The sequence below is a fragment of the Monodelphis domestica genome, chromosome 5, assembly GCF_027887165.1.
Source record: "Monodelphis domestica isolate mMonDom1 chromosome 5, mMonDom1.pri, whole genome shotgun sequence".
NCBI classification, from domain to species: Eukaryota; Metazoa; Chordata; class Mammalia; order Didelphimorphia; family Didelphidae; genus Monodelphis; species Monodelphis domestica.
Window position 1 is genome coordinate 218,658,416 of NC_077231.1, and position 24,929 is coordinate 218,683,344.

Sequence of the window (24,929 nt, forward strand, 5' to 3'; positions counted from 1 at the left end):
GAGACCCAGAGAGATGTTCAAGAAATTGAGCTAGGTTTTAAAGACCTTCTAGTTCATTAAATCTGGTATATTTTCCACTATCGTATTCATTGGAGCTGGATAGAATTAATCAGAAAAATTTTTCCTATAGGATGTGGGAGATTTTTTTTTTAGGAGGGAAGAGATATAACTTGACTCACAAGAGGAACAGCTGGGCTTCCTTTACCACTACCCCCCCCCCTTTTTTTAAAAACCATTACCTTTCATCATAGAATCAATACTGTGTATTGGTTCCAAGGCAGAAGAATGGTATGGGGTAGGTAATTGGAGTTAAGTGACTTACCCAGTGTCTACAGTGTCTGAGGTTGGATTTGAACCCAGGACCTCCCATCTCACTCTCAATCCATTGAGTCAACTTGATGCCCCCAGCTTCCTTTACTCTTAACTTAGCCAGACTTATGGAGGGCCTCCTGGTAATCATGACTCTCCCAATTAGATTCAATGATCCTACTGGGCTCAGTGGAACGATCAGAACTGCAGTCCCTACTTCGGCGTCACTTGTGCCCTGAGAGGAGATTGCGAGAAGCCCAAGAGATGGCTAGGAAGATGGCAGAACTGCCCTTCAATGGTCAAGTGAAGCAGACTGGTCAAGAACTCTCCAGGAACCCTTCAATACAGGGCCGGCCACAGTCCTTTGCCTTTGTGGATGAGGATGAGGATGAGGATATCAACGGGAGGACAGAGGTGACCTAAGTAGGGAGGCATGGGGGGAAGAAGAGGGAGAGGAGAATCAGAAAGGGAAGTGAGTCTACAGGGCTAAAGAAATAGAATTGGTTTTTCCTCTTTCTGTTCTGGGGGTGAAGGGTCATGGCAATTTAAAAAAAGGTAATTGAGGGCAAAAGGTGGAAGAGGGAGAGAGAGAGAGAGAAAGAGAGAGAGACAGAGACAGAGACAGAGAGACAGAGACAGAGAGAGACAGACAGAGAGAGAGACAGAGAGAGAGAGAAAGAGAGAAACACAGAGACAGAGACAGAGAGACAGAGACAGAGAGACAGAGAGAGAGAGACAGAGACAGAGAGAGAGACAGAGACAGAGAGAGAGAGAGAGATCATACCTAAGAGAATAGGAGCTAGAGACTAATAAGGGATCTCTAGAGCTAGAACCTAGAAGATTGGCATTTCTAAAACTTAACATTCCTCAGAGGATTAGGTTGGAGGTGGTGGTGAGAGATGTAGATGAGGGCTACAAGAAAGACAGGAAATATGTGGGCATAGGGATGGATAGATTAGGACCCCTCTAGGGGATGTGTGCATATGCATATGTCCTTGCTGAAACCTGCTCTTCTATTTCTTACAGTTGCCACCTTCTCCTCACCCTTTAACTGCTCCTTTGCCCATTGAGGAGCCCAATGGGCCCTTGCCCCCCCATAAGCTGCAACCTGAAGCCCAGGATGCCACAGGTAAGGAACAGCTATTTCCTAACTCCATCTTCCTTGGGGCTACTCCCAAGCACTTCCACCTGCTCCAGGGGGAATTCTGCCCTGGATGTAGTATCAGGGAAGTTGTCAGGGAATAGGAAAGGGATGTCTGCATGGCAGAAGTGGGAGAGTGACTTTAAGAGACAGATGTCTGCAAGCATCATCTGGAAGGACCTTAGATGGTCTAGGGGAAGCCCTAAGACCAGTATCAGCCATTCCTCCCACTCTGGTCCACCTGACTCCTTCTACTTAGGCCCAAGGTTTCCCTTCCTGCGGTCCCTGCTTCGATGCTTACTAGGAAATAACTTCCATTCCAAGAAGAGGACACTTCAGGTAAGGGAAATCTCTGAGGGATTTTATGAGAGAGGGTGTCAGAGATAAGAAGAGGGAGGCAGTCCCTTGGGGAGAATGGCATCATCCCTCAGGGGGAAGGGCGCTGTGATCTTGAGGTGGAGACAGGTGGCCCTCTAGGCTGGAGGGGAGAGTAACCCCAAATCTGACTCTTCTAGGATCCCATTGACTTAGTGGACAACATGCCACCTGAGGAGGTAAGTATATAATATGGATACCACTAGATGAGGAGGGATATGGAGAAGTTTGTGAGGGATAAGAAGTAAGGCAGGAGTCATCATGGATAAGTAGAAAATTCTGGAAACCAAGAGATTTGTGTTTTGTATTCTATGATCACTATCTGGGTGACATTTGTCATCTAGCCTCCCTGTGATTTTATTTTTTTTTAATTAAAAAAAAAGACAACAGCATCTACGTTACTTGTTATGGGGCCATAGGAAGTCCTGATGGTATTATGTTGCATGCCCAGAGAGACTTCTCAGGTCCAGGGCTATTTTCCTACTTTGTTCTCTTTTGAGAGCCCCAGGGCTTGGCTGGCCTACTGCCATGGTCCACTGCCACCCAAGCTTTCTTTGGTGACTCATCTCTCAGGTAATCCTTGGGGAGTGATTTTCAGGAACTCTATCACTACAGTTTTAAAAAAGAAAGGGAAAAAAATCCCCACTTTACACAGGCATACACAGACACAGAGTAATTAGAATTGGCTATTCTTCATCCAAATAACAAGAGTCCTCCTCTTGCACATTTCAGGGCTTATTGTATGGATCAAATGTGTCAATAAACATGAAAGATCTTTCCCTAAAAAAATTAAGTTCTCTATAAGCAAAGATGAGGTATTTGGATGGGGAGAGGTAGAAACTGGGGGGCTGGGTGAGAGAGACAAGCCTATTGGCACAGGGCTGGGGAACTGTCTGGAGAAATGAGGGACAGACAGTAGATGCCTTGTTTATAAAGACAAGACTCCCATCGCATATAGCACTGGATTATATTTAGACCTTAGAGGTCATCGAGTCCAACTCCTTTATTATTTTTTATAAACAAACAATTCATTTATTGCTGAGGGAATTAGGATTGGAATTCCATATACGACCTCACTACTTTTCCTCACAAGATAATATTAAACTATCCATATATGCCCCATTCCCATGATTAAATGAATATAGAACCTTTCCTTTCATCCCCAGCCCCTCCTATGGCAATGAGGAACTCATTCTAGCCAGATGGGAGGAAAGGAATTGCATCATCATTTCTAGTTGGGATTCCTGGGAAGGGGAGAGGGCTGATCTGGGGAAGGCTTGGATAAGTGCTCTCTGTGGTATAAGGGAAGATTGCGAAAGTTAAAAGGACTCCTTTGCACTGACTTCCTTTCTCTTCTGAGACATGGAAACCTGGACAAAGAAACTCTTCCTCTTCAAGCAGCCCTTGTAGGTCAACCCATTCATTTTATAAATGAAGAAACTAAGGCCTGGAAATGTCAAATGACTTACTCAGGACCACGCAGCTAATAGGTATTTGAGGCAGTATTAACACCCAGTTTTTCTGACTCTTAGTCCACTGTTTTTGCACCTTGCTTTTTTGTCCATGAGTTGATGCTGGGGTTTTAGCAGGGAAGACCTAGAGGCCATCAATAGGCAATTAGGTAAGCGCCTACAATCTGGAGATCACTGTAATCTACAAGTACCACCAGCTTTACCTGTAGGAATCTAGGGACAGGCAGTCTCAGAGTCTTCACATAGCAAAGAAGCTATGGGACTGGGAGAAGGGTTAGAATTTTGTTCCAACCCTTTGTTTGGGGGTGTGGGGAGCAGGTGGAGCCCTGTCTACCTAAAACAGATAAAATCCTATAGCGGTATAACTGATAAAGACCTGACCTAGACCCAAATGGTACCAGATTGTAGATGGTAATAACTTAAACGCCAAAAGAGTTTTGTTTAAACTAAAATTGTTTGGAGTGGGCAAGAGGACCTGGATAGCAAAACCTCGCCTTTTGGAAAGGTCCACAAAGGCCAGCTAGCCCAAACCTTTGACACAAATCTCTTCAGCAATCTACGCTTTACTTTAAGACCCCTATCGAGGGGGGACCTGCCACCCCCTTGGGCAGCCCATTCCTCCATCCCAAATTTTCCTAACTTCTATCCTTTGTTCTATGAGCCCTTCTTGTCCAGTGGGTCCAATCAAAACAGGCCTGTCTAGTCTCTCTTAGAGGTGAAAGTCATTCAACAACTGAAAGATAGCTACCATGTTCCCCCTAAGTTTTCTCTTCTCTAGGCTGACCATATCCAGGTCTTTCAACCAACCCTCATAGGGCATAACTGCTGGTTACCTTTCTCTGAATTCTTTCAAGCCTATCCATGTCCATAATTAATACATGCAAAGTGCTTTATAAACCTTAAAGATCTATATCAATGTTGTTTATTATGATTATATTTTAAACCCTTACCTTCCGTCTTAGATCAATACTGTGTATTGGTTCCAAGATGGAAGAGTGGTAAGGTCTAGGCAATGGGGGTTAAGTGACTTGCCCAGGGTCACACAGCTAGGAAGTGTCTGAGACCTGATTTGAACCCAAGACCTCCCATCTCTAGGCCTGAGTCTCAATCCAGCTACCCAGCCACCCAGCTACCCCCTATTTATTATTGTTATTGAGGCAACTAAGTCCAGTAATTAAAAAAGTTGGATCCATGAGTCAAGAAGACCTGGGTTTAAAGGCTTGCCTGGAGAGTTATATGAGTTTGGTAAGTCATTTTGCCATTATTAAAACCCTTACCTTCTGTCTTAGAATCAATATAACTATGGATTCCAAGGAAAACAAACAAACAAAAACAAAACAAAAAACAGTAAGGGCTAGAAAATTGAGGTTAAATGACTTGCCCAGGGTCACATAGCTAGAAGGAATCTGAGGCTATATTTGAACCCAGGTCCTCTTGATTCCAAGACTGGCTCTCTGTCCACTGAGCCACCTACTTGCTTCTTCCTTTACCATTCTTAGTCTCAGTTTCTTTATCTGCAAAACAGGGATAATAATAACGTCTGTTTCCCAGGATTGTTGTGAAGATCAAATGAGATAGTACATATAAAGTGCTTTGTAAATTAAAGCATTGTGTAAGTGAGAGCTAGTATCATTACTAGTATTAGCTTCCTAAAGTTTGGTACCCAAACTGAATACAATACCCTAACTGTATCCTGATTAGGGCAGAGTACAAGAGGATCATCACTTTGCCAACCCTTAACATTCTGCTTCTTTTAATGAAATTTTAATGAATGAAGAAGAGGAGAAAATTGAGACTAACCAATGATCTGCTATCATTAGACCAACTAATGAGTGACAGTTGTGACATGGAAGGAAATAATCACAAAATTACAAGTTCTTAACAATAATAATGCCTGGCATTTATACGGTGCCTTAAGGTTGGGAAATGCTTTCTATATGTCATTTGTATCTTACACCAATCCTGGGAGGATGGTAGATTTGGAAGGTACCTTAGAGATCATCTGTTCAACTCCCTTGTGTTACAGATGAAGAAAAATAGGCTCAGGGAATTTAAGGGATTTTCCTAATGTCACTCAGCTAACAAATGGCTTCTTGACTCCAAGTCCAGGCTTTTTGCATCTGAAAAGTTGGGTAACTCGAATATAGATCAAAGTAGGTCACAGCTCACAGGCTTGATGTTGTTTTGTCCCTTAGGGGGAAGACCCTAAAATGAAAGTTACTTTTATTATAAGATGCAGTAAGAGACAATAGCCAGGATAGTTGTCTTGTGCTCATAGACATTCTACACAATGGGATCTTTTATTTGGGAATCATATACTTGGCACAAGACTAGATTCTTATGTGCTTTCTGTATTTACAGCTAATTCACTTAATTCATAATCTATTTATCCCACTACCCACTTCTAGGAATCTGTTAGAACATTTGTTGGGTAGGGAGGCGGGCCAGGAAATAGACAGATAGGGTCAATGCTCCGGAGAGGGTCACAGCTCCCATCCATTCTTCTATCCAACCTTTTCCACCATCACCACTTTTTCTTGCCACTTGACAAAACTCATTCTTGAAATACTTGGGATGCTACTGCCAGTGGGAATGGGGCAGCTGCTCCTCATGGCCTCACTTGAGCCCCTGTGCACATCATTGATGCTAAGCAACAAAAGCAAACACCAGTTTGCTTGAGCCTCGCCTGGAATGACTTCTAGGAAAGTCATTTTGCCAGGCCAGAGAAAATTCATGTGCCCCACCTAGGTATTAACAAACTTGTCTAGCAGTGTGGTACTTTGCTCAGTGATTATCCAATTGCCCAGGCCTGAGGTGAATGAAAATATAAGAATGTCACAGAATACCAACTAGATGTCCAGACTTCTTTGAAAATAGCCAAAATGAATGACATCATGAAGTGACTGAAAAAGAATAAGACAAGAAAATATTTATCATATACTAAATTTTTACTTCTAGGGCTTTTTTTGTAAGGGCCATTTTTCATTTCCAGTCAGAAAGGTCCATTTGTCTTCCACATTAATTTTTTTTTTGCTTTGTTCCACCTTTCTCGAGTCTTTTTTGACTGACTACAAGATGCACTTGCTGTTTGGCATGGTTTTTAGAGTAATTTATCCACAAAAACCCTGTGTGGTAGATGGTATAAATATTACTGCCACCTTTGTTGTTGCTGGATTGTTTCAATTGTATCTGACTCTTGGTGACCCCATTTAGGGTTTTCTTGGCAAAGATACTGGAGTGGTTTGCCATTTCCTTCTCCAGCTCATTTTATAAATGAAGAACTTGGGCAAACAGGATTAAGTGACTTGTCCAGGGACCCACAGCTAGAAAGAATCTGAGGTTGTAGATGAATTCATGAAGATGGGTCTTTTGATTCCAAGCCCAGTGCTCTATCCACTGTACTACCTAGACTCCATCTTAGAAATGAGGAAACTGGGACTCAGAGAAGTTATAGTAACTCGCCCAATTTAATAATAGCAAGGGTTGGAGCCGTGACTCAAATAATTTGTCACGACTGTAAAGACTACTGGTCTTTCCAGTTAGACCAAACTGTTTTATTTTGTTGTATTTTATTTAGTTCAGGAAGAATTAGGATAGTGGGGAGCTGGCAAATCAGGCCAGATAATAATAATGGGAGACATGAATTACCCAAACACAGCTTGGTGGAACATCTCACCAGGAGGGGATGTAAGCTAAGACTTTTGGACACAACAAATGATAACTTCCAGGGAGATATAGTTCTAGAATCCACATATATATTGAACTTGGTCTTGAATAGTGAATAAGAACTGGGGCAGGAGGTAACTGTGGGTGAGTGATAATAGCACAATGGAATTTAACATCCTGGTGAGAGACAGAAACATTTTTTAAAAATCCATCATTCTGTTATTCAGTTTTAGGGGGAAAAAAGAACCCTGATAAAATCCAGGAAATAGAAAAAAAATGGAAAAAGAAGAATTTAAGAAGGTAGCCTACAGAAAGCATGGATTCTGTTATTTGAAAATAATTTTTTGGAAGCCTAAAATAATATGTTTGAGGACCAGAGTATCAAGTGCTTGGTTTGAAGGAGAGGTGAATCTTGGATTACTAATGGAGGGAAAGACATTTTCCTCAAAAGAATAAACTCAAGGGAGGATAAATGTTCTCTATTCAGATGAATGTATAAGTGGGTTCTAGAATTACCCTTCTCTGAAGCCATCATCAGTCTCAAATTAGAAAAACAGCAGGCCCAAAAAGAAATGAGGAGCACTTTTCAAATGACTCCAAAAATCAATAACAAGCTCTTTGAAATAATGTTTAGAAATGTTTAGCAAAATGCCTAGCATGTAATACCCACTTAATAAATGTCCTGTCCCCTCTCTAATCTCTTCCTTGAATCCCCCAAAGAGAAGAAGCCCAGTAGGGAGTGGGGACAACTTAATGATCATAGTCTAGAAAGTTTACCAAGAAATGACAAAAGATAGAATAGTAGATAGACAATGAATCCTTAACAGGTCAGTTTTCTCAAGACAGCATTAGGGAGATTCCCATTCCCAAAGTAGCCCATGAAAGGGACAAGTTGGAAGGATTATACCAAATAGTTGTAAATGCAAAGGGAATTCCTGACAAATTAGTAAGCAAGAGAGAGAAAAATCACAGGGGCCATAGGATAACTTCCACTTAAGAATTTTGAAAGAATACATCATAAGTAGTCAAGGATCAGTTCTGTAGCCAGTCTTAGTCCAAGTTTTAATAAATGATATGGACAGGTAGGGGCAGAAAGGTGACACAGTGGAGAGAGCATTGGGCCTGGAGTTAGGAATATGAATCTTCTGGAGTTCAAATCTGGCCTCAGACATTTATTAACTGTGTGACCCTAGGCAAATCACTTACGCCAGTTTGCCTCATTTTTCTCATCTGTAAAATGAGCTGGAGAAGGAAATGGCAAACCACTCTAGCATCTGCCAGGAAAACCTTAAATGGGGTCATGAAGACTTGGATACAGCTGAAACAACTGAATAACAACAAACTAGACAGCTAAGTGTACAGAGAACTCCAAAATCAGTGGTAATGATAGCTAACATTTCTATATTATTTTAAAGTTTTAAAAGTGCTTCACAAATTCTCTCATTTTATCTTCATAACAAATCTGGGAGGTAGTATTATTATTCCATTTTACTATTTAGCAATTTATTAGCTAGCTATTATCATCACATTTTACAAATGAGGAAACTGAGGCAGGCAAAGGTTAAATGACTTGCCCCAAATCACACAGCCAAGAAGTATATAAGGCAGGATTTGAACTTGGGTCTTTCTGACTCTTTATCCATTGAGTCACCAAGCTGCAAATGACATTAAGCTTTTTAAAGTAGAGGAGGAAAAAAAAATCATATTCAGGATGTTAAACCAAGAGATCATTTAGTTCCATCTTCTTACTTCCTGAGGTCATGCAGTTACCTAATGGCAGAGCATCAACTAAAATCCAAGTCACATGACTTGAATTCTCTTGCTCTTTGTACTATTCTCTGCTGCCTCATTGTCTTTATTTATAAGGTGCTGTTCAGTGTGCCTGCTTAGGGAATCATGGGTATTTCCTTGGGGGAGCCTACTATTGCACTAAACACATGGTAAGCCACCCTAGCTTGCTAGGCAATGGGTCACTTTCCACCTTGGCACCCCTGGTGCCTAATGATACAATGCCTTGCATGGAGAGAATTCATGTTCCAAATGTTCAGTGAATCCTTGGATGGATGTTGAATTACCGCCTGGAATCTCGTGTGTACTTTTGGTTGTCACATTGCAAGACAGACATAATAGAAGGGGCAGGTGATGCCACGGGGGACCCTCGACAAGTCTAGAATTCCACAACTGGAAAGGAAGACTAAGAGGGTAATACAGTACAAATCTTATTAAATCATGAAGGACATGGATAGGGTGACATTATACTGGGGCTCATTTTAGGGAGCAATTTCCTTTAGTGTCCAAGTAGCATTTGATTCTCATTGAGATCCCTTCCAACTCTCAAATTCTGTGATTCTGGGTGAATGTGGACCTCCTTAGCAAACCCTTCTAAACAGTAGATATTGGGGGGGGGCATCCCCAGAAACTCGAAAGAGGGTGTTTAGGGCAAACAATATGACATCTAATTTTACTCAGTGGATAGCAGATTTTAGGAGTTCCATGCCCCTCATAGATCATACTGGTTCTGTATATGGTGTGTGTCTGTAATATATACAATTTATACATATAAGTAGGCAAATCTATGTTCATATATGCATATGTATGCAATATATGTATACATATACATTCTAGATTTATCGTCACATATATTCTTTCTGCTTCATATGTAGACACACATACATATTCAGCCCTTGATTTCCTTGTTAGAGAAAACTGCCTCGACCAATGTAGGGCAGCCCTTGCCTTGTAACTTAAGAGTCCCAGAAAATTATTGGGCACACTGAGAGGAATAGCGACTTTCCTTGGGTTGCAGAGTCAGTACGTGTCTGGGGTGAGACTTAAAGCCGGGCATTTCAGATTCAGACATCAGAACTCTCCACTACTTCCCACTGCCATGTTCCAAATAAATTCATAGGCAGATCTATAGTGAATTATATAACATAAGGAAGAAGGATAGTCTCATAGTTTTCTCTTACACAAATATATATGCTACTGTCAGAGACATAAGAACATAGAGCTAGAACAAAGGGTGACCCAGTGTGCCAGCCCTTATGTGTTTAGAAGGCTTATTTTCAGGGAAAAGTCTGAGTCTCATGCTTGCTTGTTTGTTTGTTTTCCTTCAGATCATAGATCTAGAATTATAAGGGATGTTAGAGGTTCAACATCCTCATTTTACAGATGAGTAAACTGAGGCACAAAGAGATTCAGTGACTTGCTCAAGGTCATACATGTCATAAGTAGAAGAGAGACAGATTTCAGGCCCTTGCCCAAGTCCACCACTCTTTTTTGCTGCCCCACAATGTCTAAAGCAGGATCTAGGGGTTGAAGGGACTCTACAGAGGCAGAAAGGGGGTTAGTTTGAGGGTTCTCAAATAATCAATGGAGTGGAGCAGGGAAATCAACATTAAGCACTTACTATGTGCCAGGTACTTTTTACAAATACCTCATTTGATCCATACAACAATCCTATGAGGTAGGACCTGTTTTTATCTCCATTTTATAGTTGAGTAAACTGAAACAAGTAGAGATTAAGTGACTTGCCCAGGGTCACATAGTAAATGCATGAAGTTGGATTTGAACTTGGGTCTTCCTGACTTGGAGCTCAGGGCTTAATCCACAGAGACACCTAGCTGCTTCCAGGCAAGAAAGAAGGGTAGTATTTTTCTTGGACAGTGTCCACGGGCTGAAAGAGTTTGAATATCAGCAAATTTAAAGGTGACCATTGTGTGAAATAGGAGGCTGGGTCTTGGGGCCAGGAAGGCTTTTCCTGTGGTAGGTAGATCAGGGAACTCTGCTGCAATGAGAGTGGGGTACAGCTGGCTGCTATGGTGACTCCCTGACATCCTATTCTCCTTCCTGGACCTACAGATCGAGGCTTGGGAACAGGAGCAGCTGAACCAACCTGTCTGTTTTGATTACTGCTGCATAGACCCCTCTCCCTTCCAGCTGGTGGAGCGGACATCTCTGCACAAAGTGAAACCCGAATACCTCCTCTAATAGTTCCCTTGGTTCCCAAAGTCACTTCTCAGGCCTGGATGAAAATGGCAGAACCATTCATTTGGTGGGGGAGGAGGGAGGAGAAGCAAACTGGAAAAAGAGCTACAGCTTTTGAACCTTTTGGGGGGAGGCATGGAAGGTTGCCATGCTATTGGCCCTACCCTAATTCTCTGATCCTTCCACCCAGACTCACACATTGTTCTCACTACTTGGCCTCCATCTTGCCTATGTGACCAGCATGGGGAAACTCCGGGGTGTCTTGGCTTTGGAAGAGGTAATGGTGGCATGCAATCTATCTCTTTCTAAAACTGAATGGGATGAGGTGCAGGGTCTGGGTTGGGGGCATAAAGCGCAGAGTGATGAGGACAGGGAATGTGCCAATATGCTGTCAAGTTCCTTCAGCATTTCCCCCCTCCCATACCTCCTAAGGGGAACTAATCTCTCCCACTGCCAATGCTGAGATAGGGAGTCTTGATAGAGTAATGGTCCTGTTACCTGGCCGTGGTCCTGAAGGGAGCAGAGTTCCTTACTCTAGATCTGTTCTGACATGTTCATAGGATAATGGTTGGGAAGATAGCCTAGGTCCTAGTTTAAATCAAGGAGGGAGGGAATGATGAGGGGGTGATGGGGAGGAATATTAATTAGGGAAGGGGAAAAGTGAAAGGATGTATGGATTGGTATTCTCTGTTCTTCTCTCCATCCATGGTTTGCTCATAATGCTCTCTCTTGGTTTCTACCCTATTGGTCTCCATCTTATTCACTATTATTTTTATTTCTTCCCATTTCCCTTTCCTTGTCACTGTTCTTCCATCCATCTGTTTTTCCACATCCTTTCCCTCTTCTCACTTCCTACCACTCTCTAGCTACAAAAAGCCATTGAAGGGCACACCAAGTCAGGAGTCCAGCTGCGACCCCCCCTTGCCAGTTTCCGGAATACTACTACTTCCCGAAAGGATACAGGGGGGCCACCCCTATCCTCTGATGGTTGGAGCCTTCCAGAGGACAGCACTGGGGGTGGTGAGATTGAGGGGATGGTTCCAGCCTACCCTGAAACTCCAGAGTCACCTTCCCCTATCCCTCCACCTTCCCTGGCCCCAACCTCTGCAGAAGGGGAGCTAGAGGAGTTGGAGCTAGGGGGAACCTCAGGGCCAGAAGAGGATCTGACTGACATTTTACAAGGCCCCAGCCTTCGATCCACTGATGAAGAGGATGAGGATGAACTGACCCTTTGATACCCAACCAACTCAGCAACCTCATCATCTGTAACGGACCCTAAGTCACAGAAGGTCCCTGTGTTCTCTAGTGAAGATATAATAGTCTTACAGGAGGAATCAGAACCCAATCAAGAAATAGTTATGTTTTTTAAAAAAAGAAATAATTATGATCAGTGCCCCAGTCACCTTCATCCACCCCACCTGAATCCTGACCAGGTGGTCTTGGTCCCAAGATCTTCATATCTTCCCCTTTCCCACATATATCTATGCCTCAGTTTCCTTGAGACCAGGCTGAGGGGCCTGGAATGGTAGAAGTTCTTTCAAGTTCATTATTGGAAAATGAAGGAGAGGGGACACCTTTGGGATCCTCTCAATAAACCTGCAAATTGCAGAATTCCATCTGCTATTAGTTCTTTCCCCATTACCTTTTCACTTGATCCCACCTGCTTCCCACTGGGATCCAAGAAGGAATGCGGGTGTTGATGGTGCACTTTATATGACAGGTTGGGCAAAGACAGAGCATGGATCTTGGCAGGGGGTGTAGAGTGGGAGGGAGTTAACTAGCTCTTAGGAGAGTGAGAGGGAAGGAGGGATAACACTCAAAAATTTACTGAGGCCCTCTAGTTAAAGCTGTCCCTAAGGGAGGGTGGAGCAGACCACACTGGGTGCCAACACTTTTTATTCAGATAAATTTGGTTCAAATGAATGTCAAGGACAGCCTTCAAGAAGAAAGAGATGCCACAAAAGGGCATTATGCAATCCAAGAGGGGTGGTGTAGAAGGGGGGAGGAGGCTGTTGTTGTCAGACAGCCAGCACCAGTCCCCCCAGTCATGTGCCTGAGCTTCATGGTTTTTGTTGTTGTTTTTAAGCACCAGCTGGTACAGCCACCACTTTCTCTCCCACCCACAGCCTTTTGCTGCTTCAGCTGCCTAGTCACCCTTAACATCTTCCCTGGGCAGAGAGCAGGGCAATCACCCCAATTTGCCATATCCCAAAGATATCTTAGAGGGTCATCCATTAGTTTTCCTTTGTGCTGGAAGCCACCCAGCTCAAGCTGTGGAGTTACTGAATATCAGAGCTGGGAGGGACTTCAAAGATCACCTAGTCCATCCTTTCCCAGCCAACCTCATTTTTCAAATGAAAAAACAAAAGCTCAAGAGGTTAAATGATTTGCCTAAAGTCACACAGCTGGCTAGTACCACAACCAAGATTAGAACCAGACTCCCCTAACCCTGAGGCCAGGGTTCCATGCTGCAGTCCTAAAACCAGAGTCTTCACAGATAGTGTGGTCATTAAGTTGCCCCCTTCCCACTTTGGCTAAGAACAGTTAATGTGCTGGTGTTCAGTGCCACTAGCCAGTCACTCCTCTGCCAGCCACAAGTTATGGTTAATGCCCAAGACATCTAGAGGTCCCCCAGATGCCCTTGCTTTCAGCTCCCCTTCTCAGTTTGAACATCCAGCTGTCCCCCATTTCAGCTGGTGGCTTCTCAGGCTCACCCCACCTCTGCCAAATAAAACACAGCTAGAGCCAAAATATGAGACCACATCCTGTTTAGTGCCAGTGAACATACCCTCTGGCCCACCCCGAACATTACTCCCTATAACTCCCTAGTATAGAGAAGGAGCTGCAAACCACAAAATGCAGCCCCCTCTCCCTAAGGGAGAGGGAGCTGGGGGGTGGGGGAGAAGGGGGAAGACAGAAGGTAGGATATCCACTCCTACCCCATGTCCATATATATACTTCAATACTGAAGCAAGTCTGAGTTTAAATAATCTGCAATATATATCTATATATAATTCTCTCTTTGATATATGTCATAGAATCTCTCTTGGGGTTGGAAAGGGTGGTCACATTAAGAAAACATGCAAAGAAAAACTGGCCACAAAAGTGCATGTTCCCCAGAACTGGAAGACAGAAAGTGTAGGATGTGTATGTATATGGAGGAAGGTCCCCTTCATTTCCTGCCCCTCCCCAACATGCCCAGGAAGACTCCCTCCTTCATGGAAGGATGGGGAGGAGGGGAGAGGGTGAGGTGGTGAATGATGGTGTGGGTTTTTCCTTGTTGAGTAAAGTGAATATTTAAAATGCCCCACTCCCACCCCATCGTTAGCAAGAGCAATTTCATTCACAATATAAAAAAACAGCCCCCAGCTGCTGCAAAGCGTGCTGCAAGATCTGGCCCCCCAAAGAAAAGCACCCCAGAAGCCCACCCCCAACATCCTCCCTTCTGCACATGCCCCTCCCCCCTACAAAAAGTCTAACCCCCCATGCATTCCCCCCAGGCAAAATCAAGGGGCAGATCCTCCCCCTTTCCCTATGAGTCCTAAAGAGACCCCAGTCCAGCTCCCTATGTCTCCTCCTTTAGGAGGGTGGGGGGTGCTTGTCAGAATAGCAGATACCTTCCTGCCCTTTGGCCTGCAATGATCCCCTTCTAGCATCCCTGAGTAGACATTCCGTTACTCAGAGATGAACCTATCAGTTCACCTTTTGGAATTTCCTCCCCAACATGGGCTATTTGGTTTAGCCAGGAGGAAGGCTTGAGCCTTAACCCTCTTGATTTCCTTCCCAATGGCCTCAACTAGAAAGGAACTGCAGGAAATGGACTTCACATAGGGTGGGCCTCTCACTCCCTTGGGGACCCAGAGGATCCTATATCCCAAAAGGCCCAGGGACAGAAAGGGAGACTTGGTCCAGAACAAAATGGGAATGACTAGGCTGGGCAAGGAGAAACACTGGATCTTGGCTGGAGAGGAGGGATAGAAGACTAGTTTTTAGGAGAGTAAGAGCAGGGAGGATTAGTGGGTGGTGGTGGTACTTCCCAAGGCTCCTGGAAATGTACTCCTACAGATACCTCTGGGAGCCTGGTCACTTATACTCAAATACCTCTTGGTTTTCCAGGAACTGAAACCCATCCCTACAAGATCCCCAAGATATGTTATGGGAGGGGCTCTCTTTCCTTCTCCTCCAACCAAGCTCTCCAACCCCAGAGGAGATAGTTAAACCAGCTCTGCCATGTGCTTGGTAGAAAGGGTGGTCAAAGGATAGGCAGACAATCATCCCAAGCCCCCCCCTTTCCAGAAGATAATCAGGACCTTATGGGGAGCTCTGCTCTCAGCCAGGCCTAGGGCAACTGGAAAAAGTATCCCCTTTCAATAGCAGCAAGACATATACACTCAAGAGGACAAGTTATAAGGGCTAGTATCTGGGGAGCTGGGGGTGTGAGGTGGGGTGTGAGGGGGGAAGGAATTGACTCCTTAGACTTTCTCCCTTTCCAGGGTGCCTCCTTTTGCCAAGGATTTACATAATGGATGACACACTGGAGGTATACAGGGGTGTGACAGTACAGAACAAGGGAGATAAAGGAGGGCAGAGGCCAGTTTTATTACCTGTCCAGTTCACTGGAAGCTGCCTTATTCTCCACTCTTCCCTTTCAGGTGTCTGAACTACCTATCAAAATCTTGGGTCCTAGAGCTCAGACTGTTCCCACAGTAGACCCCAGGGGCCCCAGAGCAATCTAAACAATGGGGGTATAAGAGAATGATGATTTCTGCAGGTTGTGCCACACCATCAGACTCCTACCTATGCTGGGAGACACTTGATCCACTGCCTATCAGTCTGGAGTGGGAAGGGTTAAGCCATATGGATAGCACCCTGTGGGGTGCTAGATGAAGGGGCAGAATTGCCAAGTGACTATGCTGCCTCTATCTCCAGCAAATGACCCCACTCCAGTCTGGAGACTGGATCCCCAAACACCACCCCACTCCAGTCTGGATACTGGGTCCCCCTAAACTCCACCATCTCACTCATCCCTGAGTCCCCAAGAAGATATAAAAATGTAGAAAAGGCAAAGAGAAAAGTGTAAACAGCTCCAGAGAAGAGAGGGGAATGGATGGGGGACATAGCCCCAAAGCTCAGCCCCCTTGCCAGGGTACCTGAGTCAGTACACTGAGGCCATGTCCTACCTCTCTGCCCAGGGATGGGCTACCCAGGCAGAAGCCAAGGAAGCAGGAGGTGGGGATGGGAAGGGAAGAAGAGAAGGCAGACACCAAAGGCCAATCAATGCTGCAGCTACCAACCCAGTTAGGGCAGCCCTTAGAGCCTTAGGTTCACTTCTGACCAAAGCATGTTCTCCATCCCAGATGCCAAGTTCCCACATGGGTCTTTGATCTAGGGAGCCAGATCCAGCACGTGCTATCTCAGGACACATTCTTGACCTCCACCAAGATGTCCTTGTTACCTGGATGAATCACAACTGGATGTGTCCAAGTGTCCTGGCGAACACGTTATTGATCCTCAACCTCTGATGCCCATTCCTTGTCTAAAGGCATCTTCTTTATCTTCCAAAGAGAGAGCCACACAATCATTAGCAAGCCTCTCTTTAGGTAGCTTCTACACTCACTCCAAAAGCAGGCCCCCTGAAGTGGCATCCACTACAGTCATGGCCAAGTGCCCAGGTGATCTATTCAGGGCAGGAATAAGCAGCGACCATGGCCATGATGAACAGAGTCTGAAAAATAAGCCATACTGGGAGGGTGGCAAGGAGGCATCTAGGCAGCCAAGAGCCTAGGCCTGGAAGACTAAATTAAAGGGAATGAAGAATTGAGGTCCAATCTGTATCCACAGGCTCTCTATTCCCAAGCCAGTCTCTATTCTCTGCAGATGTGGTATCCATCTCCATTGCCTCAGGCTTCATCTACAGTAAGGATCTGTATTTGCAGGCCCCATGCACCACAGCCACAGCCTTGACATTCTTTATCTGCTCAAGGTTCCGAGTCCACATAGCTGTGTCTCTGTCTCAGTTATCAGCCCCATAGTCTCTGCATGTTAAGCATGGATGATTTCTTTCCTGATGCCTTCCATTCCTGGGGTCGTTGGGAACTCTTAGGTCCCTCACTGCCCAATGGCCCTGCCTTGGCTGTGCTGCTCCTCTTTGCCCTCAGGATGTTTGATGCAGCCATACCCCTCTGGTAAAGTTGGGAAGGGGAGGGCAGGAGCACAAAGATCTGAGAGAATTAATTGTTGGCCTCTCCCTCCTCCTCATCAAAGGACTGTACCCCTGAGGATGTAACGTCTGATACTTTCCGGCTGAGGGCAGCAGATGCCTCAGGCTCTTCTCGAGGAGACAGGGACTCCAAATCTCGGCACCCTGCATCTTCCTCCTCCTCAGCAGGCATTTGCCTCTTCTCAGGCAGATCCCTTGCTGGGTCCATTCCGCCCACTCCTGGAGCCCAGTCAGAGTCTCCTCCCAGTAAGGGCTGGGGTCCCTGGGCTAAGTTCCCAGGTGGAGGTTGAGAAGGCCCTACTTCATGCAGACTGGGCTGGGAGTCATCAAAGGCTGGACCAAGGTAGGAACCAGTGGCTGGGGAGGCTATGAGAGACTGGTCACTTGCCTCCCAAGCATCGGAGGAGCCCAAGCAGTACATGCCTTGGGATACATAGGAATGTGGCCATCCATCCAATGGGGCCTGGGCTAGGGCATCTGTGAAGAGAAGGATGGGTGAAGAAGAAGTTGTACACATTGCAGGAAAGTAATAGGGTGACAGGGAGCCATGAGGAACATGGAGGGCATGTGGGGAAACATGGGGGCAATGAAGTAAAAAGAACTAAAAGAACCAGAATGCCCATTGAGCTCTGGGTAGAATTGACAAGGTTTGGGAAGTCTTGGGAGCCAGGAAGAGATTCTGATCTATAGTATAAAGATATAGGTTTATGGTTCTCTTACCCTGACTTTCCATCAGCTCCTGGTAGTTATCACTGTAGTTGCATCCCAGTGGCTCCTGGGTAGAATTTACACTCATATCTTCACCATCCATGGAAGACCAAGCCATGAGTGTGGCCTCAGAGATAGCAAACTGTTCCATAACCCCTAGGGAAGAAAAAGGATGAATTATCATAGAATTTACTTTCAGCTATAGATATAAAGCTGGGTCACCTCAATAAAGCTCTCAAATAGGCATAAAAATGTGGGGAAATTCCTAGGAATTGAAATTGAGAAATTCTAAGAGAAAAGGATAGATGCTTCTGGTAAGGGGTCCCTGGAGATAAGGGTTGGAACTGAAAGGGATTTCTAGGGCGATAAAACCGAGAAATTGAGAGTGAGGACAATAAAGAGTTCATGTTTGACTGCTTCTAGGAATAGGAATTGGGAAATTGCTGTGAGAAGCTCCTAACAGATCACAATTCAAAGTTTTCAATAGGGATTCTGTAGGTGAATCAAGATGGCGGGACTTCAAAGGTTGTAATAGTTGGGGGGAGGAGTATGAGGGAATTTCTCTAAGGACTAGGTGAGGTTGGGGGTCCTGACTCTAAGGAAAGTTGTAAAGTGAGGAACTTAATTTTGCTAGGCCATGTCCCTTGTTGAATCAATTTCCTTCCGATACTTGTATTCCCATAGCTGTTCCATCATCCAAGGATCTTGACCCAACCCTCTAAGGTTGTTCATCCCTTGAACAAGGCTCAGAGCCCTGTGCTATGGCTTCTATTCTGGCATTTCCTCTCCAGCTGGTGCCCCATATTCCCCACCCAAGGATCACAAGATTATAGGACCAGAAAAGACATTAGACAGCATCTCATCCAATGCCTCCATTTTACAGATGAAGAAACTGAGGTACAGAGGTAAAGTGACTTTCCCAAGGAGATTACACAACTAGTAAAGTACACAGGTATGATTCCCATTCCCATTCCATTGCCAATTGAAACCTGCCTGTCCTCTATCTCATACCCTCAGGACTCTACTCTCAGTGCCTACCATTTCTTGTCACAACTATTTAGTTTAATAAATTAATTTGTGACAACACACTAATGGGTGAAGGATCACCACTATCCTCCTTACTCCTTGGATAATATGTGTTTGAACAGTGCTTTCTGGGAAGAACCTTTGTTTTTGTTTGCAGATATAGGACATCAAGGGAGTCACATGGAGGAAATGGAAGTCCAGAAGCAATATTCTAGGGCAGGTAGGTACTCATATTCCATATAATTCTGTCACTGCATAGGATCAGCCCCAGTGTGGGAGGATTCAAATTGGAGAGGTCAGGATAAGAAGTCCAGGGGGACTTAAGAGTAACACATTTCTGGGGCCCAGGAATTGGTTGAGTGTATTCAGGATTGAGGATAAGAATACCTGCAAGGAATCGAGCCTCCTTCTCGCCATCACTGAGATCAGAGTAGGCATCTGTATCCCTTCGAACAGACTCATGACTGTGCTGTGGTTGAGCAGCTGGAGCCTTCCCCCAGCCCTGCCATTCGATCATGTGGGCCACTCGACCTTGCCCCATGGCTGTAGGCTTTGTGACGTGGTCCTTCATGCTACGTGAGATCCCTAAGAAACCAAAGGTCCCCATTCCCTCCAGGCTATTAACCAAGCCCCCAGTCAGGCTCTCCAAACTACCCATAACCCATAGCCCCAACCAGTGAAGCCCTATTACATATGACTACTCCAGGGCACTATCAATGAGGGACGATTTCTCAAAGGGCTGTAAGGAGAGGTACAAGCCTCAGAAAGGGAGTCCAGATAGAAAATGGACAGAGAAAGTAATAAGTACCAAGGATAAGGAAATGTGGTTGTCAGGAGGAGGGTTCCTTGTGTATGATGGGGCTATGTGTATCCCAGGGCTGGGGGGGTCTCACCTGAGAAAGATGACTTGGCCAAGGCCCCAATACCATAGGCATTGGAGTTCCGCTTAAGCTTGGGAAGAATGGAGGTTGTGTCCTCCATGGAAAGCTGAGGGCGGGTGCAGAGAAACAACAACAACAAGAACAATAATAACAACTCACATTTATGTAATGCTTTAAGGTTTACACAGTGCTCTCACAAAAATCCTGTGATGTAAGATATTATTATCCACATTTTATAGGTGAAAACACAAGTCAGGGAAGTTAAATAATATTCCTAAAAGTCACCTTGTTAATAAGTGTCAGTGCTAGATAAAATGTGTGTGTGTGTGTGTGTGTGTGTGTGTGTGTGTGTGTAGTGGCATGCATGCAGAAAGTGTAGGTGCCCAAGGGAAGGAATATGAGACTTATAGTATTAGGGAAAAGGAGGTAGAGAGAAGATATTTTCCCAAGAATAAAAATTTTCCCAAGAAAAGAAAAGACTTCTAAATCAAAAAGTAGAGTGTATGTGTTTTATTTACATGTGAAAGACTGAGCCAGGTAGAGAAGGTATAAAGGGAGAGGCTAAGAGGTAAATGGAATGGGAAATGAGCAGTGAATCTTACTACTGGAGTGACAGGGATAGAAAGAGGGTCATACTTAGAAGAGAGAGGATAAGTAGAGGCAGAAGGTCCCATACTCCTCACTGGGACTCAGTTGAAAATAGAACTCAAGAATCCTAAATGGGTTTTTGGTGATAGGAGTGGACGAGGAGAGGTAAGGGTAAATTGCTCTTATAGGAGGGGAGGAAAATGTGAAGGAAATTAGAAGGGAAGAGTATTATTAGGCCAGGAAGACCCCAGGACAAGTACTCACATTGATGCCATCCCAAGAGAAATCTGTTCGAGTTTGCTGTGAGGAGACATAATAAGAGAATATATTGTTTGAAGAGTTGCTGGTGAGGGCTGTAGAATTATTCCCTCCACAGAACTCCTTCTTTACTCCACATCAGGGCTACTCATATGTGGTGAGAGGGGATTGAGGCTGGTCTAAATTCTAAGATGAGAGCCTGGGGGATCCCTGGGAGCAAGGAGATTCTGGAACATTCCTGGAGAGGTCTTAACCTAGAGGATTTCAGGGTAGTAAGTTGTACATTCTTGGGGCAAAGGAATTGAGATTCTTAGGTCAAGCCTAGAAAGGCTTAAGAAGGGGTAGGAGACTATACTACAGGTTCAAGGCATGAATCTCAGAGGGGAACTAGAGACATAAAGGAAGTTCATGGTAGGTAGGGAACACCTGGGGTGGGGTTGGGGTGGGGTGAAGGCCTCACCTCAGTGGATGGCCGGTGGATGCTACTCCCATGCAGGGAGCTGGTGCTGTCCATGTTGATTTGGTCAACATCCTTCAGACCTTTCCAATCCACTGCAATCACCTCATTCCCTAGAGGCAGCCAGGGGCCAAAACTCAGCCTCTAGGCCCCCATATTCCATCTGGTACCACCACATAATCTAATCTTGGTACCAGCTCAGCCCTACTGCTGTAGAAAGGTTCAAAATCCCCATTCCAACAAGTTCCAACCCTTGCCCCCGACAGTTGAAAAATCTATGCCTTACAATCCCCATCCCCTCTCTGTAGTCCTCTATTTTATTATTCTTTTACTGTCCTTATTCCTCCTAACATCCAATAGTAATAACAATAAGTTCAATTTTAGCTTCAGGTGAGCTAAACAGAGCACACTATCATAACTCATAGAGAAAGCTTTCTATTGGCTACTTTTTTCCCAGTAGGGGGTTACTAGTGAGGTGAACACAGAAATGAGGTGGTCAGTGCAAAGGATAGGATAGAGGAGTTCAGCCTGGGCTTGGGGAGGGCAGGATGAAGCTATTAATGAGGAATGGGATTGATGGGAAGAAATTTAAGGGTTGGGAGAAAAGGGAAGGTAGAGCCCTGAAGGAGGTAGAAGGAAGCTAGAGGAAGGATGGGATGGTTGGGAGACTGTGCATGGAGAATCAAAGTCCTTCCCTAGTTTCCTAGTTGGGAAAAGGGGAAAAGAGTGGGATAGCTGGAAACATGTCTTATTGGAGAAGCTCTGTCTGGGGCTCTGATACTACCACTGGAACCCTTTGGTTGGGGGCAGGTCTCAGCAGAAAAGAGAAAATATTCAGTTTAAGATAGTAGTTAGTTTAATTTGCACAGGATAGAGCTATTGGCAAAAAAAGCCAGTAAGGAGAGCTGAGCCCCTTGGCAAGGTGTGTAGGTCTGGGTGTGTGAGGAGAGGTATTTGTGTGTGTGTGTGTGTGTGTAGGAGTAAGCAACCTCGGAGAATAAGAGAGAATTTGGGGTGGGTTTCAAGTCCAGGAACATGCTTATTTAATATAGGGACCTTTAGGGGTGGGGAGAGTGGGAGAGAAAGAGAAGGGGAAGTTGAATGGGTAGCAATAGGGAGAGCTGAGTCAGAGATGTGGGGGGCAGGAAAGTGGGGAGAGATAGAAGAGGTGAGGGTAAAGGAGGAGGGGGTATCCATGGAAATGAATCAGGTGTCAAAGAAACCAGGCTTCTGGACATTAGGAAGTGAGTAATATTGGGGATTATTCTCTCAGCCTGAGGTTACTGGAGGGGATAGTTAAGGGAGAAGTTAGGAATTGGGGGTGAGAACAATTTGGAGGCTGAGGAAAAGGGTTAGACTTATTTGCCAAACTGTGTGAAAGATATGGGGACAATTTTCCGGAGATCTCTGACCAGACAGGAGCCAAGGGGAGGGAGAAGAGTAGGAGGAACCTTCCTCTTCACTGCCCCCCCCAGGTACAAGAAGTCAGGGTCCCACCCAATCTTCCCCTACAGACACAGGTGCTGTCTTTTCTCTGTTTCCCCCTTAATTCCTCACCCCTTCCCAAACCTACAAACTCTTCCATCCCTACATTTCTTCCCAACCCCATTCCCCTAGGACAAGGAACCCACCCACCTCCCTCAGTAACAGAATCCCCAGGGTTGATCCCGCCCCCGCCCCAGAGGAAAATGCACGTGAACAAAGCGAATTTGGGGGAGGAAAAAAAAAGAAAAAAGAAAAAGGCAGAAGAGAGGGCAAGACAAGAAGGGGACAAAACATAGGGAGACAGATGGAGGGGAGAGAGAGAAGTAGATAGGGTGGGGGAGAAACCCAAAAGAGATTCAGAGAAACTGAGACAAGAAGCAGAGGGGAGACAGCAGTTAGAAGAGACTATTTTGGAAATGGAAAGGAGGATGAATAGAGAGAGACAGGGAGGGAGGCAAGGTGATGAAGAGATGAGGAAATAGGGGTTATAGGAGGGGGATGGAGAGAATAAGAGAGGTTGATAGAGTGATGAGGACAGGGACAGAGGCTTGGAGGGAGGGAGGATAGAATGAGAAAGGGAGGGATAGAAAGAGGAAAAGAAACAGAGGTGAAGGATGAAGTGAGAGGATGGAAACAGAAGGGAGAGGTGAGTGATGGAGAGAGGAATGGAGTCACAGAGGGGGCGGAGGGAGAGAAGGATGGAGAGAGGGATGAAGAGGGGTGAAGGGGAGCGAGATGGGGGAGGGGGAAAACGGAGGGAGCAGGCTGAGAGGGGCTGAGCCCAGCCCCCGCCCACTCCCCCGCCGCGGTACCCACCCACAGTCCTGGAGCCGATGCAGCCCATGACTCCGGGGGGCCAGGGCCGAGGCCCTCACAGGCGCTGGGCGGGCGCTGGGGGGAGCACCTGGGGCCGTGCCGCCGCCCCAGCCGCTCTGCAGCGCCGCCGCCGTCTTCTCTGGGCTCCGGCTCCGCTCCCCCCTCCCTTCTCCTCCATCCCTCCCTCCAGTAGCCTCCGTCGCCGCTGCCGCCGCCGCCGCCGCCGCCGCCGCCGCCACTTGGCTCCCCCCGCCCTAGCCCCGCTCCGCTCAGCTCCCTCTGCGATGGGAGGGGGTGGGTATGGGGATTGGCTGCTCCCTGGTTCTCCCCGCCCTCTGCCCCCTGCCCGCTACCTGCACCCAGATTCACACTCCTGCTCTCCCTTCAGGCTCCATGCTCTATCTAGCTCGTGGGTTCTTTGGATGACTCGGGCTCCGTCTCTCCCTTTCCCCTTCAGTTGCTTCCCACGGTCCCGATGCCCATCCCTCCAGCAGTCCCCTTGCCCAGATTGAGAGTGTGTGTGGGTCCCCTCAGGGAAAACGTGGAATAGGAATACAAATTCCCAGTTTGGGTCTGGGGGCCCCAGGTGGCTGCACATTTAAGTATTCTTTGATTCTTTGTTGGAGGAGAGAGAGATGCAGAAGGGGGTGGGGGGTGGGGTGAAAGCAAAGTCATGATTTAGGGCCTCGGCCCCCAAGATCCCCATACATTTGTTTTCCTTCCAAAGATTACATCTGGGACATATACATCAGGATAATGATAGGCTGCTTTGTATTGTTCGTTTATTGTTCTGTACGTGTTCACTCTAATCTTCCTAACAAGATCCTGGGCAGAAGTAATGTGGTCGGTGTTGCCGTTCTATAAGTACTTAATGACTGATAATCCAGCCTCAGGTCTGAGGGGAAGGACCTGGAAGAGGGACAGAGGTTATGTATGCATGGCAGAGGGGGAGGATGGGGCAAAGGAATGATTCCACCCCAAGTTTATTAGGCTATATGAAAGGCAAAGGTCATTCAAACCCAAGACTGAATGGATGGGGAGTGAAAGTTAAGCATATTTCAAATTTGTTGAAGGGACTCTTTATCAAAAGAAAACATTGAAGAAAAACCAATATATATCCTCCTCTTCTAAAAATAAATAATACATTCTAGATCCATACAACCTCCGTCCAAATTATAAACTGAACCCCACTTCATCACTCATTCTCCAGGGCATTGACTGGTCAGAATTCTATTGTCCCTTAATGTTGATTTTATGTATAATACTGTAATAAGAATAACAACGATGGTAAACATAGACTTCATATAGAGTTTTAAGGTTGTCAGAGTACTTTGTGCATATTTATATTTGAATCCCACAACAACCTTGTGAAATAGATGTTGGCAGTTATTATGACCTGCCCATTTTATGGATGAGAAAATTAAGGTTTCCAGAAATAACTTAGAGCTAGCAATGTCACAGGTGGGATGTGAAGCCAGGTGTTTCAAGGCTCTAGTCATGATTACATTATTCTTTTGGTTCTGCTTACTTTGCTGGGTAG

The 24,929-nt window shown here is 45.5% G+C and overlaps 2 protein-coding genes across 7 annotated transcripts in view; one reads left to right on the top strand and one right to left on the bottom strand.

Moving 5' to 3' along the window:
* Positions 1-12,561, top strand: part of CLCN1 (chloride voltage-gated channel 1) — a 36,406-nt gene extending 23,845 nt beyond the window's left edge. For all 5 annotated transcript variants that reach the window (XM_056799826.1, XM_056799824.1, XM_056799825.1 and 2 more), the window contains 7 exons: positions 476-723; positions 1,336-1,438; positions 1,710-1,789; positions 1,966-2,004; positions 10,825-10,929; positions 11,141-11,227; positions 11,817-12,561. In XM_056799826.1, the coding sequence (XP_056655804.1) occupies positions 476-723; positions 1,336-1,438; positions 1,710-1,789; positions 1,966-2,004; positions 10,825-10,929; positions 11,141-11,227; positions 11,817-12,185 (1,031 nt within the window). In that variant the 3' untranslated portion in view covers positions 12,186-12,561. The remainder of the gene's footprint in view (positions 1-475; positions 724-1,335; positions 1,439-1,709; positions 1,790-1,965; positions 2,005-10,824; positions 10,930-11,140; positions 11,228-11,816) is intronic.
* A 268-nt stretch (positions 12,562-12,829) lies between these two features.
* Positions 12,830-23,643, bottom strand: FAM131B (family with sequence similarity 131 member B). Of its 2 annotated transcripts, XM_056799830.1 has the most exons (7): positions 23,390-23,643; positions 21,092-21,201; positions 20,638-20,673; positions 19,798-19,891; positions 19,292-19,489; positions 17,891-18,034; positions 12,830-17,647 (listed from the first exon to the last, which is right to left on the bottom strand). In XM_056799830.1, the coding sequence occupies exons 1-7, from the start codon at positions 23,415-23,417 to the stop codon at positions 17,181-17,183; spliced, it is 1,077 nt and encodes a 358-aa protein (XP_056655808.1). In that variant the 5' UTR covers positions 23,418-23,643; the 3' UTR covers positions 12,830-17,180. The 2 variants fall into 2 exon arrangements, with proteins under 2 accessions (XP_056655808.1, XP_056655809.1); XM_056799831.1 differs by lacking the exon at positions 21,092-21,201 and having other exon boundaries at positions 23,390-23,642.
* Between the last annotated feature and the right edge of the window lie 1,286 nt (positions 23,644-24,929).